General features: G+C 47.5%; 1 protein-coding gene across 2 annotated transcripts in view; it reads left to right on the forward strand.

The window, feature by feature from the left end:
• Positions 1-1196: 1196 nt before the first annotated feature.
• The window catches only part of ROCK1 (Rho associated coiled-coil containing protein kinase 1), a 173321-nt gene continuing 154675 nt past the window's right edge, over positions 1197-19842 (forward strand). The window contains exon 1 of one of the 2 annotated variants that reach the window (XM_073550864.1): positions 1197-1748. In XM_073550864.1, coding sequence (XP_073406965.1) covers positions 1656-1748 — 93 coding nt within the window. In that variant the 5' untranslated portion in view covers positions 1197-1655. The remainder of the gene's footprint in view (positions 1749-19842) is intronic. The other variant, XM_073550863.1, reaches the window with a different exon arrangement.

Consider the following 19842-nt stretch of genomic DNA (forward strand, 5'->3'; position numbering starts at 1 on the left):
GGCATGCGTGGAGGGAGGGAAGACGCAGCGAGCGTGGAAGGGGGGGGCGGGGAGACGCGGCCCGCGTGGAAGGGGGGGGCGGGGAGACGCGGCCCGCGTGGAAGGGGGGGGCGGGGAGACGCGGCCCGCGTGGAAGGGGGGGGCGGGGAGACGCGGCCCGCGTGGAAGGGGGGGGCGGGGAGACGCGGCCCGCGTGGAAGGGGGGGGGCGGGGAGACGCGGCCCGCGTGGAAGGGGGGGGGCGGGGAGACGCGGCCCGCGTGGAAGGGGGGGGCGGGGAGACGCGGCCCGCGTGGAAGGGGGGGGCGGGGAGACGCGGCCCGCGTGGAAGGGGGGGGCGGGGAGACGCGGCCCGCGTGGAAGGGGGGGGCGGGGAGACGCGGCCCGCGTGGAAGGGGGGGGCGGGGAGACGCGGCCCGCGTGGAAGGGGGGGGGCGGGGAGACGCGGCCCGCGTGGAAGGGGGGGGCGGGGAGACGCGGCCCGCGTGGAAGGGGGGGGGCGGGGAGACGCGACCCGCGTGGAAGGGGGGGGGCGGGGAGACGCGGCCCGCGTGGAAGGGGGGGGCGGGGAGACGCGACCCGCGTGGAAGGGGGGGGGGGGGCGGGGAGACGCGACCCGCGTGGAAGGGGGGGGGGCGGGGAGACGCGACCCGCGTGGAAGGGGGGGGGGCGGGGAGACGCGACCCGCGTGGAAGGGGGGGGGGCGGGGAGACGCGACCCGCGTGGAAGGGGGGGGGGGGCGGGGAGACGCGACCCGCGTGGAAGGGGGGGGGGGGGCGGGGAGACGCGACCCGCGTGGAAGGGGGGGGGCGGGGAGACGCGACCCGCGTGGAAGGGGGGGGGGATGATGAGAGTAATTAACCCCCACACATTACAGAGTTTCCTGATGTGGATTCGTCTTGAATCACCAGTCGGATTTTTCATCCTCCAGAACCTCCATGTAACCTGACAGAAGCGTTTTGGTGGCGGATGCTGGAGCACGCCCGGGGTGTGAGGGAATGATCTCCCGTGGCCACGTTACTACACGCTGCAGAACCCGGAGGTCACTGATTCCTCACACCCTCAGCAGGAGGCCGCGCCCGCGGGTGTAGCGCTCCCTCCCGGGAGTCTGGGAGAAGTGACAGCCGGAGAGGTAGCAAATAATGGGCGCCTCCTCCGTGTGAGCCGCCGCCTCGTCCTCCCTCCGTCTCTCGGCGCATGCGCGGTTCCCCCGCCCGTTTGTGTTTGAACAGGAAGGCAGACATGTTTGTGGAGCGGCTGTGAGTCAGGAGGAGCTTGCGGCATAATCATCATCCGTGAGCCGCAAGAGGCGAGCAGCCCTGCCTGCCGTGTGTGCCCGGGCGGAGGAGGACGGACTGAGGAGAGTTATGACCGTGCGGGCCGGATACTGAAGCTGGACGGGGACACTCACGGCGCCGGCTGCCTCTTCGTAGTAGCCGTCACCCGGGCCCCGCGGAGCTGTGCCCGGGCCTGTGTGTATGAGTCCGGCGGAGGCCCGAAGGGAGGAGGATGCCGGGGTCCGTTCCGCTGCAGAGCGCGGCGCTGAGGTGGGGGTGAGGGAGCTCGGATCTGAGAGACACGCAGGCAGCCGCCGCCTCCTCCTCCTCCGTCCTGCGCTGTGAGGCCGCCGCCACTGCACGGACACCGCCTGCAGCCATGACTACCGGGGACAGCTTCGAGAGCCGCTTCGCCAAGATCGACGTCCTGTTACGTGACCCCAAGTCGGAGGTGAACACGGACTGTCTGCTGGTGAGTGTGCGCTGCTGACAGCCGCCTGCTGTGCCCTCTGACCTGCTGCCCCCGGTACCGGTGTCACTGGTGGTACCCAGGGAGGCCGCAGCAGCTGTGGGGTCCCTGGAATCAGTGTGTAGTTGGTGGCCTCTGATGTGTCGCCCACCTGTGATCAGTCTGAAGGGGTCGCCTTGAGAGCTCTTTATGGACTATAGCTGGAATATCCCATAGATGTCTGATGGTGGTCTCTCCATCCCCCGATCCCACGGCCATTACAGATTCTGCTGTACTCAGATGGCCCATAGTAATTGATGGAGACGCTGCTGCCTGTGCCGCCACCTCTCCGCTCGCCGGTGGGGACAGTGGGAATGTTCGATGTCCTGCAGATCTTTGTGTTGGACATGTAGCACATCATGGCTGCCCCTACATCCCCTGTACACCTCCAGGACCCAGCGCCGTGCCATAGACGGTGACTGGAGCGGAGGTCTGGCGTGCCACCTCTGCTCCATCCCCAATTTCTGACTTACTTGAAGAGCGAGTAGGCTGTCAGGGACTTTGGACAGACAAGTGACCGTCCCGTCGACAGCTGTCTTTTCCACTTCCCCAAAAAGGTCATTTTTGTTTAACAATTGTAACAGTTATCGTCCAAAATTTTGGCAAGACTCCGTTTCATGGGTCTTTTTTTTTTTTTTAACCCATAACATGAAAAGGTTAATATAGCTTTCACTAGAAAATCTACAGTTTTAATCAAATTAGTTTATGTAAAAATGAGTACACCCCACAACGAAAACTACTACAGCTAGTATTTTGTCTGACCTCCGTGATGGACAGCACCAAGTCTTCCTGACCCAGAGTGAAGAAGTTGGTGACATCTACTGTATCTTTCTCCATTCTGAAAGAACTTCCTCTGTTAGAGCCTGGATGCTGGATGGAGAGCGATGAGCAACTCGTCAGAATTCCCCCGAGATGTTCTGTGGGGATCATACAAGGCCACTAAATCACTCTCACCCTGTTCTTCAGAAACCCTACAGATGTGTTTTTGATCGGTATGTTGGAAACCGTGCACCTCTACTAAGGGACCGGCTGTAACACGGGTTGTTCGTGGACAGTGGAGAGACAATAGATGCTGCGATATGTCAACCACTCCTTCATTCCACACCTAGAAGACTTGGCTCTCTCCTTAAAAATCATGTAGGGTCGTACAAAATACTAGATGTGGGATGTTTTCATTTTTTTATCAGCCAATTTGCATAAAACTGAAGATTTTGTTATGAAAGGTATCTTATTAACCTTCGGACTATAAGACGCACCTCAAATTTTGGGGTGAAAAATAGCAGAAAAAAGACTTATAAGATAGGGGTCCGTCTTATTGTCCGAATTAAGGTATCTTACCTGAGGGCTGGCGGTGGTACAGCAGTGTCACAGGAGGCATGGTCCCTTCCTCAGGATTGGAGAAGTGGAGCAATGCTGCAGTCCCAGGGTCTGGTGTCAGCGGTGCGGCGATTCTGATGTTCGGTGTGTTTTGTGGGGAGTGCACCTTAGCAGGGTCCCTTCCTTTGGATGCCTGAAATGTGGCAACGCTACGGCCTGGTGTCCACGGGGGGGGGGGGGGTGTTGCGGCATGCACCTGAGCAGGGTCCCTTCCTCAAGTGAGGTGACGCTGCAGCCCAGTGTCCAAAGTGAGCAGCAGAGCCCGGTTAATCACAGGTTTCTCGATGACGGCAGCCATCTTCCTGAGGCCGCGTGTGCACAGATTGAGTACTCTGCTTCCCAGGGCTTCAGGAAAATGGCCGCAGGAGGCCTCGCATGCACAGATGGAGATCGTGGCAGCCATTTTTCTGAAGTTGAGTGAAGCTGAGATCTCCATCTGCGCACTCGGCTTCAGGAAAATGGCCACCGCGATCTCTCCGTGGACACTGGGCTGCGGCGTCACCACACCTGAGAAAGGGACCCTGCTCAGGTGCACGCTGCACCTCTGCCGCCACCACACGACTATCGCAACCCCCGATAAGCCTGCATTCGCATCATAAGACGCACCCCCTATTTTCCTCACAATTTTTTTGGGGAAAAAGTGCGTCTTATAGTCCAGAAAATCCGGTACTTATTATTATTATTTATTTATTTTTTTTATTGAAAGTGTCTGGTCTTAATTTGGAACTTGTTTTTGTTTTCAGTGAGATATTGATTAAAAACTTAGTTTTGAAAGGGGGTGTACTCATTTATACTGGCATCACCATACATTGCTGAGTCATGATGCCAGTGCTGCAGAAAGTAATCTTGTATGGCCTGTGATTGGCTGCAGCGGTCACTTGCTAGCTATTGTCAAACACCAGGGGGAGCACTGAAGAGTCGATGCTGGGGCGCAGTGGGAAAGACGAGCCCTGGAGTTTATTTTTTCACCCATGTAATTATTGGGTCCGCGTTGCTACCAACAGGAGTGTGGGACATGTTTTCCTAGTTGAAAATTTTAAGTTGGTAAAATAAGCGGAAAACACGTTACTGTGTGATAATTAGCGCGAACCTCGCTGATCTGCATATAGAATGATTTAGGGACGGTACATAGGTCTTAATTCCACCGGATTTCCCCTTTAAGTCAGCTGGTGATGAAATCGTCCTCACATCAAGAGGGAAGTGTGCGCTTGAGTGTGCAGAAGATAATTATTATTTTTAGGGAGCGTTGTCTGGGCAGGTTCTGGGAGAAATGATAACTGCCTAGAAATCCTGACACGTAGCCAAATGGAAAGTCTCTGCAGCCCCAGATCTCTGACCGAGCGCTGCCGCTGTGTCCTCTGCAGGTCAGCCCATAGGGCAAGCAATCAGTGCCCACGTGGATGCCAATCCTTAGTGCTGCAGATGGCCAACTTCAGATTTAACTATTTGACAGACTTCTGTAGCAATGATCTTGCCATACTTATGCCCATCAGGGTGGGTGTGGCAACAGCTGTGCCCCTTCCATCCGTTTAGCTGCAACCCCAGGGTCTTATGTTAAAGTGAAAAGAGTCCCTGCAGGTGACAGCACGGGGGACGCTCAGTTTCGTCTGTTCGGGGCTCTGCCTTTCTGTGTGACTTGAGTGATGCTGTAGAGGAAGAGCCGTGCCTTGCTATGCCTGAGAGCCGCCCGGCCCACGGTCCTAGAGCGCATGCAGGAAATGGAGTGTTTTTGAAGTTGCTTTTGTGTGTACTTGCAGTTCACAGTTTCTGCCGTAGTTCGTTGTGCACAGGAGTCGGCGCTCCGAGCTTTGTCTCTTCTGATGGGGTCACACTTGCTGAATGAAAAACTGATGTTAAACAGACCCTTCTTTATTTCCCAGTAATTTCAATTTAATGAAAACTACTAAAATAATAACACATCTTGGACCCTTAACTGTGACGTTAGAGCAGATCTGAGCGAAATGTAATAACTTGTATTCATCGGAAATATCTTCAAGGGCAGTTCTGATACTGGATGCCCAATTTTGGCATTTTTTTTTTTTAATTTCAGCATTTGTTAGATATGTGTAATGTTTGTACAGTGCCTGCATTAAAGTACTTACCGGTCGCTGTCGTCTTCCGTTTCCGGCACAGTTCCAGTCCCTCTTTCCATCACGTGACTGATCACTTTCTCGCAGGCTGTATAGCTCTTAATGTAAGTTTGAGAGCCGCCTCCTGAGTCTCATAGATTTACATTGTGAAGCAACTTCGGTTCACACAGCCAACACTATAGTGAGTCACAACTGCAGTCACGTGGCGCAGGAGGACTGGAGCAGCGCTGGAAACGGCAGAAGACGGCGGTGGGTAAGTATATTGATGCACACATTGATCGTACTTTACTGATGGATAATGGATAATAAAATAAAAATAAACATGGAGAGGCGCACGTTCACTTTTAGAAAGAAAACCAGTCTACCCTAACAGTGCTCTGTGCAGACTTTTCAGCGACTTCCTGTAGGCATTGCTAGCAGCGTTTCAGACCTAAAATAAATGCCGTTAAAAATGGAGCAAGCCCTAAAATAGATTTGATGCGCTATTTCTCTATTATGTGGCTGGATGCCAACCTAATATTGGGCACAGAGGGTAAAGACGCGATCTGACTTTGATGAAATCGCACCCATAGAGAATAACAATCTCCCCTGTGTCCTTAGAATTACACCTCACATTTGTTTAGTATCTGCAAGGAAACGATAGGCTCACACCGTTCCCGGAGCAGTGATAAAACTAGCATGGCGATTCGGGCTGTGTGGGTAAGGCAAGGTGCTTCAGTTATGTGGCAAGTACCGGTAATGCACATGGGTTTTATGGGCTTCACCGTTACGTGCTCCGGCACACTACTGTCCCTTGTTCTCACCATGTGAAGCCATTTTTAAAGGGGTTGTCCTCTACTGATGAACTTAGGAAGGTGGCAAACATTATCGTCTGTACCGACACCTCTCCTCAGTACTTGGTACTGTCTACCCCACTAGTGTACTGGAATCAACATCCATCAGAGGCATCACATGACCACTGCAGACAATCGCATAGCCTTGATTGGGTGCAGTCTTTACATTTTGTCAGAGTACTGGCCTCAGTGTGGGTGTACCTAGCTCCTTAACAAGGGGTGGTTTAGCGGTGGAAACTCCTTTTTTAAGGTTTTCTGACAAGTAATTAGTTAAGGAATTGAAAGATAACAAGAATGGAGCTGCTCCACATGTCTTCTACAGAATGAAATTGAAATCCAGAACATGCAAGTGGGGTAAAAGTAGACGCTCTACCCCTCATTGGATGTGTCCAGAACTACCATAGGGGGCTAAGAGTCCCCCCTGTCTGGAGATATGTGCAGGTCACAGAGGTTGGGACCCCCCATCTATAAGACATTTGTGACATTGCTCATTTCCACATTGAGAAGTGAGTGGAGCATGTGATGTCAGTGATTACTTATGTCTGCTGACTCATGCTCGTGATTGATAGGTGACATATTCTAATAAGTGGGACAGGTGCATGATGCATGACAATCGTGAACGTGGCCTGGCAGGTATCATTACTCATTAGGTCACTATCCCTGCACTCTTAATGCACAAGTGAGCAGAGAGGGACAAACACTTTAAGTGCACTGTGGCACAGTTACCCACAGCAACAAATCAATTTGCTGCATATTTTTCAAGTGCAAGTAACTTAATGATCTGGTTGCTGCAGAGAACGGCTGCATTTATGACAGGTATGGATATAACGCCCATGGCCCACATGTAAAAATGAATAGACAGCATCTAGGGTCCAGTCACACTCTGCATATATGTAAAATGTTAGGGTGTGTGCACACGCTGCGGATTCTGCTGCGGTTCCGCAGCGGATTTGGCCCTGCGGATCCGCAGCAGTTTCTGCTGCGGTGTACAGTACCATTATTCCCTATGGGAAATGGAAACCGCAGCGCAGATGTTGCGGAATTTTCCGCATGGATTTTCTGTGGTTTCTAAACCGCAGAAAGAATTGACATATCAATTCTTTCTGCGGATTCCGCAGCGGTTTACCATCTCCTCCATTGTGGAGATGGTAAAACCGCAGGATAATCCGCAGATAAACCGCAGGTCTTTTGACCTGCGAATTTATCTGCTGATTCTGAAAATCCGCAGCGTGAGCACACAGCCTTAGTGCTGGTTATCCGGGTTTTCTAAAGCTGGACAGGCTTGTCATTACTTATCTGGCCAGGAATTGTTTACCTTGTGATGAAAGGGTTGCAAACAGGTGCGGTGACGCGGGCTCTGCTATTCATCCGTCAGATCAGGATGCAGTCTGTTAATAGAGACCCCTCCCTCCATGGTATGCTGGGAGCTGTAGTCCTACCACAGTGTGCAGATTTTACCAGTGTACAGTACGGGGAGGTTTCATGGTGCTGACAGTCAGGGACTCTGGCCTGGCTGTGATATGCTAATATCCAGGCCCACGTGGAGGCCCGCCTCAGATTATTGCATTTCTAATTCTTTGTGTATTGTTGTTAAGGCTCATTAATATGCAGAGAAAAATATCTTGAAGAAATGCAACAATGAAGTGTTTGTGCGAAGAAAAAAGGAAGCAGATTAGTTTGAAAGGGAAAATGTTAAAGTTTGATTTCCACCACCCACAGCAATCTGAAAAAACTCGTTTTTGTGCTAGGGCACTACTATCGCTTAAAACGAGCGAGCGAGTAGGGAGAGTCACATTCCCAGGCTCATTATTATAGAAGCCTATGTGTGGTTGCTGCAGACGACGGGGCGTGTTACACATTGCTAAGTAACTACCAAATATTTGGGAAACTTTCAAAGTGGGTCTAATAGATTTCAGTTGAAAACTGGATTCTTTAAAAGCCAAACTTCACTGAAGGCTAAAAACTTGTAGTTAACCAGCAGAGACCTGAGCGCCTGTTTGCCGGGACTTTGCTCTGACCATGCCAGCAGCCGTGATATCAGGGGACATTGCCGTCACCTCTGACCTGCTGTCTGAACTCTGGACCCACTTAAGTCATGTTCGCTCATTACGGAGTTTGTCAGCATGTAGGTGCAGATTTTACATGTAAATTTTGACCATCTGCTGACATTCTGCAGTAATTACAAATGACCAATCCTCGTGCAGAGCCACTGGCCAATCTGGACGTCTGCCCCAAATTCTTTTTTAAACCCCTTGTCTGATGTGAGGATGTGAAATCCACAACATGTGAGCGTAGTCTTGTATGGCGAGGAGCGGCACATAGAAACCATAGCACTCGGTGGCCGCCCTTTGGGCACGTTCACATGTGACTATATTCTCTGAAACATTTCTTGAAGTGTTGAATGTGATGTAGAGACCTACTGAAGCCTCAGATTTCGATGCCCTAATTGAAAATTTGCTCAGAGATTGACAAGCAGCTTAATTGCAGAGTTTTTGCTGAGTCTTTTACACATCGTATTTGGTGCATAAACTGCATAGCGTTTTTTACATTGCTGGCAAAATTGATGAGATTTTTTTAAAAATGTTTCTGCTCGTTATCGGACCTCTGCTGCGTTTTTGCCAATACACAAAAATGTCAATTGTTTCAGCGGATAAATATTCTCTACACAAAAGCACATATGAATTGTGTGTAAAACGCTACAAATTTTTATGCACACTGCATTTTTCCTGCTAAGAGAGAAGGTTTTGGTTGAAGGAAGAAAAAAATGATGAAAAAATATTAAGCAGGAACATGCCCTAAGGCAGAGGTGCCAACAGTGTCTTGTTGTGTCACTCTTAAAGGGAATCTGTCAGCAGGTTTTTGCTACTTAATCTGATAGCAGCCTGATGTAGGCAAATAGAATCTGAATCCAAGGATGTATCACTTAAGGGGGCTTTACACATAGCGATATCGCAAAAGCGTCACCGATTTTGTGATGCAGCAGCGATATTGCTAGCGATATCGCTGTGTGATACTTGCCTCCGACCGGCTCCCCCGCTGTCTGTCGCTGATCACGCGATATCGGCCGGGTCCATTTCTCTTCGGGCGCTTCCTGCTGGCGCCGACGAGCAACGTGTGGACGCGGGTGGGAGGATGTCAGCATTGCTGTGTGTGAAAGGTAAGTAGCGACCGCTGCTGCGTCGCTACGTCGCTGTGAGATCTGCCTGTTTGGCAGCTCACCAGCGACCATTTAGCGATGCACCAGCGATATTGACCGGGTCGTATCATGGTCGGATCGCTGGTGCATCACTAAATGTAAAGGGGCCTTTAGACTACTGGGTGTAGCGGTTCTCACAGAATTTTTAGATTTTAGCAATGCAGCAGAGCTGAGAAAGCTGCCCCGCCACTCCAGGCTATGTATACACAATGTCCATAGACAGTGAGCTGCCTATCACAAGAGGGGGCTTGTCGGGACCAGGGTTCATGGACCAGCCAGTCACACCAATGATAAGATCCAGGTTCTAAAACAATCATTGAAGGCAAACAAAACCACAGAGCTTGGCGGAAATCTGTGTTTTAACCCCTACAGCATGGTATCTTCAGATAACATGGCAAAAAGGGCTGACAGATTAGATTCCCTATTAGGGCTGCAATAAAGCTTAAAGGGGTATTGCTATCTATGACATTTCTTTAATTGCTTGAGCAACAGGAGACTAGAAAGTGAAATGCACCTATGTGAAGAATAGGATGTCCCATAAACTGCGATGGGAAGAGCCATCTATGACTCCTACACAGCATTCAGGAGTCAACCCCAATAATGTTATGATGGCTGTGTGCCACTTCTCTTTTCTTTGATAGGAAAACCTCATGTAAGCAGCTACACACAGGCCAGCGTGTCTGGGGGACACTTAGAATGACATTACAAGCCCCTGGGTCTGGATTGTGTTCTCCAACCTGTCTTGTGTGTTTTAAAAAAAAAAAAAAAAAAAGTCAATCTGCAGGTTAATAGCATTCTAAAAGTTGTGCGCTTGCCTCGCTGAAAGCTGGTCTGCCAGATGGTGGAATGAATTTTATTCCTCCCTCTCCTTTTTCCAGCCTCTGGCTTTGTCATTGAAGAGCGGCTTCATTCACCGGTCAGTACATAGTGAGCGGCGGCTGTAACCATGACGGCGGCGGCACTGACTGACAGCCGGCTCTGTACTGATGCACTGTATAGCCAGCTGTCAGTCGGTGGTGGAGCATGATCACAGCTGCCGTTCACACTGTACTGAGCAGTGACTGAAGCTGCACGTCTGTCTAAAAGCTGGGGGAATAAAGTTTCTTACCTTCTGGTAGCCGGACGTTCGGTGCAGCGGCTTTAGAACGCTGTTAACCTGCTGATTAACCCCTCATCAGAACAACTGGTCTTTAACAATGATTCCATAAATTGTAATGAGAAATTGCCAGTTTTGCTTTGATCAGAGGTCTGAGCTTTCATTGATGAGACACAATCTGTTTAGCATGAGCAACCTTCCAAGGTCTGTACCTGACAACAACCGAAACTTCCAGACACAGCAGATGAGCCTCTGCAGATATCCGCCTTTGGTCGAGTGTGTTATGCTTGTTCCTATCACAAAAAAAAGGCAATGTCCTAAAATCACATTTTAGCCCTCCTACATCTGTAGTGTATGGTAAGCACAAGTTTAGAATTTAAGTGGGGGTTAGAGAAGATGGCCCATGAATATCTGCCTAATTTTCAGTGCGGGCACTGACCTCATACAGGAAGACAATGGGTAAACCACATGCAGGGATAGCAAGGAGAGCGTTTCCAGGGAAAGACGTGGATAAACGGGAGCCGCTGCCATCGTAAGCGATTATTATGCAGTGAGAGATGAGAATAAAGTTAGTTGGGATCAGTACGTCCAAATAAGGTTGTGTTCACATTGGTTTTGGATCCTGCTTTTTTGATAGTAAAGTATAGCTCTAGAACTTTTTTTTTTAATTCTATAAATAATGGACCCAATGTTGCAGCGGGTCCGGCACTGCATTCTAGTTGCTATTTATAACGGAAGCATGAGCGACAGATGAACAGAGAATCAGGATGTCATTGTAAAGGGACTAATCTAGATTTAGATCCAGCAATGGAAAGGCTGCTTTAGATAGAATGATGTCCAGAAGCTTACCCTGAAAGAAGAAAACTGAGATCATAAAAAGGTGTATTTCTTGGAAGATTCGGTCACACTTGGTATTACTGTAATTACAGCTCCCAGCGTTCCAATTTGTGACCTGAGGCTCGCTTTATGATCAGATGGAAAATGGAGTAGTAATAGTTTTGATATTGGCAGTCGTTAGGCCTCACAATTAAAATCAAAGCCTTCTGCTTCTACTTTTTGTTGCAGAATTAATGTAATTCAGCCCAATGTTCAGATATCGGCCATTTCTGTCTGGGTGATCCTCAGTTGTGGTATTATCAGCAAGTCCTGAATTCTTCCTCCCTCCAATTCCCCATGATCACTGCTTTACCTTGCGGCAAGTTCTGATGAACGGATAGCACATGGACCCAATGGTGGACTCTGTGCCAGTTCACATGGACTGTTTTTCACACTGCAGCATATGCTGATCTGGTCCCATTTATAGAGCATGTAAATGGTGTACATCTCCTACCCCTGTCCGGACACGTGAAGCTGCGGACGGGATTGGTCTGATAAGTTCAGCGGCCCAGGTGCACATAGCGTTACAAATGTCTAGTCCAGAGACCCTCATAAGAATTCTTTATACAGTGCTGTGCAAATTAATTGGGCCAAAGCATTTTTTTTAAGTAAAATCGTATTTTGATTACCAGTCAGTGATTCAAACCAGTTTTAACTGCTTTGAACAGGCACTCACACCTGTTAAAAGCAGTTAAAACTGGTTTGATTCACTGACTAGTAACCAACTTACGATTTTGCTTAAAAAAATGCTTTGTCTCAAATAATTTGCACAGCACTATAACTCTTCTCAAGCACATGTGCATAAGGTACCGTCTAAAGTGGTTGCCCTAATTGGCATGTGTAAGGTGTGGTGTAGTGACCACTGCGTCCTCTAGGGGGCGCTGTGTGGGTGTCCCAGGACGGACGGATAGCCATGTCCAGAGTGGTAACAGGAGCAGTGTGCTAAAGGATCATTATGTATCCCAAGGTAGGTGGCCTTGGGATGAAGGCTTGATTATGTGCTGATCTTTCGTGACAATGTGTTAAGGAGAAGCCTTCAGGTGATTGGTGAGACGGGTGGGATCAATCACCTACAAACCCACCTAGGGGCGGGTGTATAGAACGCCATAGTAAAGTATATGTGTGTGAATGGTTGGAGGACCTGTGATGAGGTCATAGCCATGTGATCCGGTGGGCGTGGCTACGGACCATATAAGGTGGCCAGGGTAGGTCACATGAGTGAATGCTGGGACCCGATTGGTCCATATGGAAGGTCTCGTCTGGCTGACGTGTCTGCCTTCCTGATAGCACGTGGAGAGACTGTGGATAATGGCTGCATATGTCTGAGAGTTCCCAGGAGGGGGAATGAACGTCGGGACTGAGAAGCAGCCATGAGAAGGTAACCCGGAGAGGGGATATAACTGTGAGGCTAGAGAGCCTGTGTACTGGACATAACGAGAGCCTGTGTGACCACAGTATAACAGAGCAGAGCTCTGTCATGGACGCTATGCTGATTTGATATGAACTTTATGTTGTGGTTTGATGGTTTATGCTGCATAATAAACAGAATGGACTGAGTTTATGTTGAGAAACCTGTGCCAGACCGGATTTATCGGCTGCCTAGCGAGTATCTCCTACCTTAACAAGCGCTACCTTACAAAGGCCAGATACACATATTCCTGTGGGGAGGAGAACATCAGTACTCCATACCTCTGCCCCTTTCTCATAACCGGTATTTTGGTTAATCCTTATTTTTCCAGATTTGCCAATTTTAGCTCACTGTTTTGGCTGTAGCAGAGTCCAGCACGTGATGCAAAATGCTTACAGTCACAATAGCGATATTGTGGAAGTCCCTCTAAGGCCGGGGTCACACTTGCGAAAAACTCCCATGAGTCTCGCGTCTCAGTACTCAGCACTGCCGCCGGCACTCGGTATCTGGGTGTGCGTCTGCATGGATTTCTATGCAGCTGAGCGCTCCGCTCCTGAGTGCTGGCGGCAGTGCCGGGTAATGAAACGCAAGACTCGTGGGAGTTTCTCGCAAGTGTGACCCCGGCCTTATTGAGATTCCCATCTGGACACCCCCATATGTATGTTGCCTATTATGATATTAGACCTCTCTGAAGAGGGGCCCCATTTTTTTTTGATAGGGTGTAAATGCAGCTTTTTTTGACTCAACCAGTACAAACATGTACCGTCATTGTACCTTTTCCTTCTTGATTCATGCCAAATGGTGCTTATTTTTTCTTGCAGATTTTTATGCAGTTTGACATCTGCGGCATGTCAATTCTTTCAATGTCTTTATCCCATTCTAATGAATGGGGAAAAAATGTATTAAAAAATGCATTTTTTTAATTTGCAAGGTTTTTCCTCTGGAGACATTTTTGGTGCAGAAATGTCTGCAGCAAATACATGTGAACATAGCCTTAGTCTGCTTGTAGCGTCCAAGGAAGTGTAGCTCCCCATCCCGCAGAAATCGGCTGATCCTACCGTGACCCTTTGCTTAGCAGATGGAGTTGACAATCTATTTTGAAGTACAGTAAATATTGTGGAGTTGTGTTAGCTAGAAAAATTGATGTACGATAAATGCTTTTATGCCCCAAAATGACAAAAGTATATAGCTTTTATTGGCTAACCAGAAAAAATATATTTGCAAACTTTCAGAGCACAGGGGCTTCTTCTCCAGGCCACTCTTGTCTTATTAATTCATTTATAAACCAACCTGAAGAAGGAACCCCTGTGCTCTGAGAGCTTGCAAATGTAATTGTTATTTGGTTAGTCAATAATGGCATCACTCTGAGAACACCTCACTTCTTTGGGTATATAAGTATTTACATCAAAGTAGTATTATAATACCAGAGGTGTTCCCAGAGCATCCCTGCTACATTACAAAGCTTGTTTGCTAGGCAGGACCTGGAAACTTTAAGTGGAAAGTTTGTGTGCGATCTGTAGGGTGGCGATAAGCCGTGACTATTTATCTGTACAAGTGGAAGGAGAGGGCGGCTATTTAGCGATCTATCATAGCAGCGATAAAACTGGGCATGTGATTTTGGGACTGTAGGTAACAGGTTGACAAATGTTTAACACTGAGCTGAGTTTTCTAAAACTAGCATTGGTCCTAAAGAGATCACTCACTTGTTGATTGGGGCCACAAAACAACCACTGATCGGCTGTATACAAGCTCATCCTTCAGTCACTTAATGGGCTGTTTAGTTGGGCCAGTTGGAATTCTACGTCAACAGAATAATCGATAATAGGATCGTGATGTGCACATAGATTATCACCTGCTCACACAGATGAGGTGCTTCTGACACTGATGATTAATGCCGACACGAATGAGGCAATCGCCAGATGTTTTCCATAGTTCATCGCTTGGTTACTGGCAAGTTTATACAATCCAATGATGGCCAAATGAACGCTGTATAAAACACTAGTTCTTGTTTTCTGTTGTTGGCAGCATCGATAGGAAGTCGGCGCACTTTTCCACCTGTGTAACTTGAACTGCACTCCAAGGCCACAGACCGCCGTTCCCATGGGGCACCCATAGGTCGGCGTTTCTCAGTTTGGAGCAGTCATGACCATTTGATGCGAGTCTACATTGCTATCCCCCCCATTCTGCCCCGCCACACTGGGTAATGCCCTGTAGTGGTGAGGTCGTGAGCGCTCCCGCTATCACATGTCCTGTACACCTAGCCCTGATTTCCGCTACGAGAGCATATTTTCAGCTTCACATGCGGCCTGTGTCTATGACAACATGAAGTGTCTCCCATATGCCAAGCTGAAAATAGCTGCTTCTCATTCCAGTCCTGAGCCTGCATGGCTATCATCCCATATTGTTACTGGATTAACTCTTTAGCATGTGTCTTGCTTGAAATCTCACTTTCTTCAGTGGCGTCTGTACCCGCTCTCCCTGTTACCTTCCGGTGGCAGGACGGCTGGGTTGGCACTGGCGTTCACTGATGTAATGGTCTTATCTCCTCCTAGAATGTTGGCCAATCTTTCCCTGACCACAGAAGGCTTATCAGGGACAAGTCTACTTCTCTTACATTCACTGGCATGTTATATCTGCGGCCAGCTGACCAGACTATTTCCATAACTAAAGTTTCTCAAAGAGTTAAATGGAAAGGTGTCTAATGACGGCGTGCCAAGAACAGTAAGCCATCTCTGGAGACTTGTATTGGTTTATTAATAACATAATGGGAATCGCATGATTTGCATCTGGAGGGTGGTTGTTTTCTTACATTGTGGCCTACAAGCAAATACAGCCATACGCTAAGTGTGGCCAGTGTATGGCCACCTTCTAATGTCCGCCTCATTTAGCGGTGTCTGGTCAGACAGGTCTTCACCTGGATTTACTGATTGGAAGCTTTTTGATATTGTTTTTGCTCTTCAAAACACTTTCTCTGTTTTAACTTTGCTAACTACCGTAATATTGTTCTCTAAATGTTGATGTTCAAGTGTGTTATGGGTTGCCCCATCAGACCACCACCTTCTGTTGGCTATTGTGGGGGGCTGCTGCAGAGATGGTGATGCCTGGGGACATGGCGCTGTGTGCGATGGCATATATACTTCATCCATAGGAGAAATTTGGAAATTCTGGCGACTTTCCCCAATACTAGCTGATTACTGGGGGCTGCAGGGAGAGGACCCCCAGCAATCCAACAAACAGTGAGGGTTTTTTTAAACATGCTATGGGCCTTGCCACAAGTAACTTTGTTATCGGAAGGATTTCCAAAGGAGAGGTGCACAATTTTATTGTACAGCTGGGCACAATTTTCTTTATCGCAGTCCCTAACATCTTTTGACTACTATCCCCTAATATTTTACTTTTCCTTGTAAGGCAATCACCATTGTTCTAAATAAGGGGTATTTCCAGATTTAACACTTAACACAGATCTACAGCAGAGGTTGTAGCTGCCCGGTCATTGACGTTAGACCACCCACAAGTCATGAAAGCAGGGGTCCTGCATCAAGGCCCTTTTACATTTAGCGATGCACCAGCGATACGACCCGGTCAGGATCGCTGGTGCATCGCTAAATGATCGCTAGTGAGCTTTCATACAGAAAGATCTCACAGCGATGCAGCAGCGATACAGCGCACGATACTTACCATTCACACACAGCGATCCTGCGTCCTCCCGCCCGCCTCCACGCGTCGCTGGACGTCACAGCAGGAAGCCCCAGCAGGAAGCAGACGACGAGAAATGGAGCCGGACATTCTTGCGCGATCAGCGATGAGCAGCGGGGGAGCCGGTCGCTGGTAAGTATCACACAAAGCGATATCGCTAGCAATATCGCTATAACGTCACAAAACCAGTGACGTTTTAGCGATATTGCTAGCGATATTGCTTAGCGTAAAACCCCCTTAAAGGTTTGAGTTTAGCAGTTTGAGTTTAGCAGTGGTCTAGCATGTGATACTATTACATGAACAGTTGTAGTACTGATTTGAGAGCCTCTAGTCTAGACAACATATAGCTGGACTGCTATTTACATTCAAACATGACCCCGTTCTCTTTATTTGATAGTGGTCTCTGCACCTATGATCACTTCTCAACTATCCTGTTGGTTTACCCATTTAAAGGGAATCCGTCAGTAGGATCAACCTACCTAGGCAGTCTATATGGGTACACAGGTCATAAGAATCTGAATAAAATGATACTCTGATATCTGTGATCTGATGTCCTATTCTCAGAGAAATCCATGTTTTTTTTATATGTAATTGAGCTGTTCGGATCTACAATCTATAGATAGCTTAGGAGGGTTAATCCTACCGACAGATTCCCTTTAACCCCTTCCCACCCAAGCCTGTTTTTGCCTTCGTGACCGGGCCAATTTTTTCAATTCTGACCAGTGTCACTTTGAGGTCATAACTCTAGAACGCTTCAACGGATCCTTTTGATTCTGACATTGTTTTCTCGTGACATATTGTACTTCATGATAGTGGTAAAATTTCTTAGATATGAACTGCGCTTATTTGTTTAAAAAAATCGAAATTTTGCGAAAATTTAGAAAATTATGCAATTTTCAAACTTTTAATTTTTATGCCCTTAAATCAGAGAGTGATATTGCACAAAATAGTTAATAAATAACATTTCCCACATGTCTACTTTACATCTGCACAATTTTGGAAACATAATTTTTTTTTTAAGGAAGTTATAAGGGTTAAAAGTTGACCAGCGATTTCTCATTTTTACAACAAAATTTACAACACTATTTTTTTAGGGACCACCTCACATTTGAAGTGAGTTTGGGGGGTCAATATGACAGAAAATACCCAAAAGTGACACCATTCAAAAAACTGCTCCTCTCAATGTACTCAAAACCACATTCAAGAAGTTTATTAACCCTTCTGGTGCTTCACATGAATGAATGGAATGTGGAAGGAAAAAATAAACATTTAACTTTTTTTCACAAACATTTTAATTGAGAACCATTTTTTTTTATTTTCACAAGTGTAAAAAGAGAAAATGAACCACAAAATTTTTTGTGCAATTTCTCCTGAGTACGCTGATACCTGATATGTGGGGCTAAACCACTGTTTGAGCACACGGCAGAGCTCAGAACGGAAGGAGCGCCGTTTGACTTTTTCAATGCAGAATTGGCTGGAATTGAGATCGGATGCCATGTCGCATTTGGAGAGCCCCTGATGTACCTAAATAGTGGAAACCCCCCACAAGTGACCCCATTTTGGAAACTAGACCCCTTAAAGAACTTATCTAGATGTGTCGTGAACACTTTGAACCCCCAGAAGTTTATAACGTAGAGCCATGAAAATAAAAAAATCATTTTTTTTCCACAAAATGATCTTTTAGCCCCCAATTTTTTATTTTCACAAGGGTAACAGGAGAAATTGGACCCCAAAAGTTGTTGTCCAATTTGTCCTGAGTACAGCTGTGCCAGGCAGCGATCTAGTCACACAGTAAAGCTGCTTCACCTCTGATCATCTGTCAGTGTGAGATCAGAGGAGAAGTCGCGTTACAATGAGTGAGATCGCCGGGAAACCAGAAGCTTTCCCAGTGAGCGCTCTCATTGGCTGCTGTGATGCTGACATCATCAGGACCTGAACCAATCAGGTCTAGATGACGTCGGGGGTCCCAGCATGCATTGTGCACCGGGATCCCCGCGTTATAAGGTATGTGGGGGTCCTGGGGGGCACAAAACCGCCGACAGTAGATAAACGTCGGCGCTGCACAAAGCCCAGCAAGCGCCAACGTTTATCTACTGTGGGCGGTCGGGAAGCGGTTAAGGGCTTTTCTGGATATTTTTTTTTTTTAAATTCGTTTATTGAACCTCATGGCACAAAGAATGTACAATATACACAATGGCTTATGATAACAAGTATTATACATAGCACACGTTTCCGTCCATTGTAAAATATAATGCAGAGAAATTACACACTCTTATAAACAAGGTAGTATGTACATATCCTTCCAAGCATACATGAAGGATAATTGCCTATACATTTTCAAGCATGTATATCAATCCAATTTCACAAACCTTGTCATATCACTCAGAAATAAAATCTAACTAAAATTCCTAAACTACAACTACCTCTGTCAACTGGTATCTACTATTTCCGCAGCCTGGTTTCCTCTATCATATTATGTCACATGTGATGTCTCAGCCTTGTAAAGTGAGGTGAGAGGAATTCCACCTCTCCCAAATCTTTTAATAATAATAAATAATAAATTTTATTTTTATAGCGCCGACATATTCCGCAGCACTTTACATTTCAGAGGGGATTTGTACAGACAATAGACATTACAGCATAACAATAATCACATACAGTAGATTATAACAAATACCAAGAGGAGTGAGGGCCCTGCTCGCAAGCTTACAGTCTATGAGGAAAGAGGTAGACACGAAAGGTGGGTGAATCTTTTCAAATTTACCCGGGCATCCCCTATTTTGGTATAACGTGCGCTCATATGGAACAATCGAATTTACCAATTCGATCCAGAATCCAAGGGAAGGACATGAACCCCTATCCACCGCAATGCCAGCACCTTCCGTGCCATAAACAGCGTCTCACGCAGGAACACCCCAGTATAGCGATCCCAAGTCTCCTCCACCCATACTCCACACTAGCAGACCAATGGCTCTAGAGGGACAGGGGCCTGCACCAGGGATCTCAGTAGCGAAGTGGTATAGGAAAAAATCTGGCAGCGCCGCCCTGCCTCCCTTCTTTGGTCTTTGTAAAATGGGCAGTTTATGTTTGGGCCTAGTTTTCCCCCATATAAAGGACGTGACCAGGGAATTGAGATTAACAAAAAAGGACTTGGGCACCGCTACCACTGTGCTGAAGCGAGTAGCTAAATTTAGAGAGTAATATCATTTTAATCAGGTTAATGCGTCCAGCCACAGATAATTGGAGCCTACCCCTGGATGCAAATTTAACTTTAACTAGTTCCAACAATGGGTGGACATTAAGTTGTAGATGCTGGGGCATCGGGGCATAGTAAAGGGGTAACAGGGCAGACTTCTCCCAATTTATATGTAGACCTGAATATTTACTGAATCTATCTATAAGGGATATTACCTGTGGCAAAGTTTCTTCCACATCATTCAAGAATATCACCATATCATCGGCATATAGGCCTATGGTATCCACCTG

Source organism: Dendrobates tinctorius, unplaced genomic scaffold, assembly GCF_039654945.1.
Source record: "Dendrobates tinctorius isolate UK_male_01 unplaced genomic scaffold, ASM3965494v1 ptg000171l, whole genome shotgun sequence".
Classification (NCBI taxonomy): Eukaryota; Metazoa; Chordata; class Amphibia; order Anura; family Dendrobatidae; genus Dendrobates; species Dendrobates tinctorius.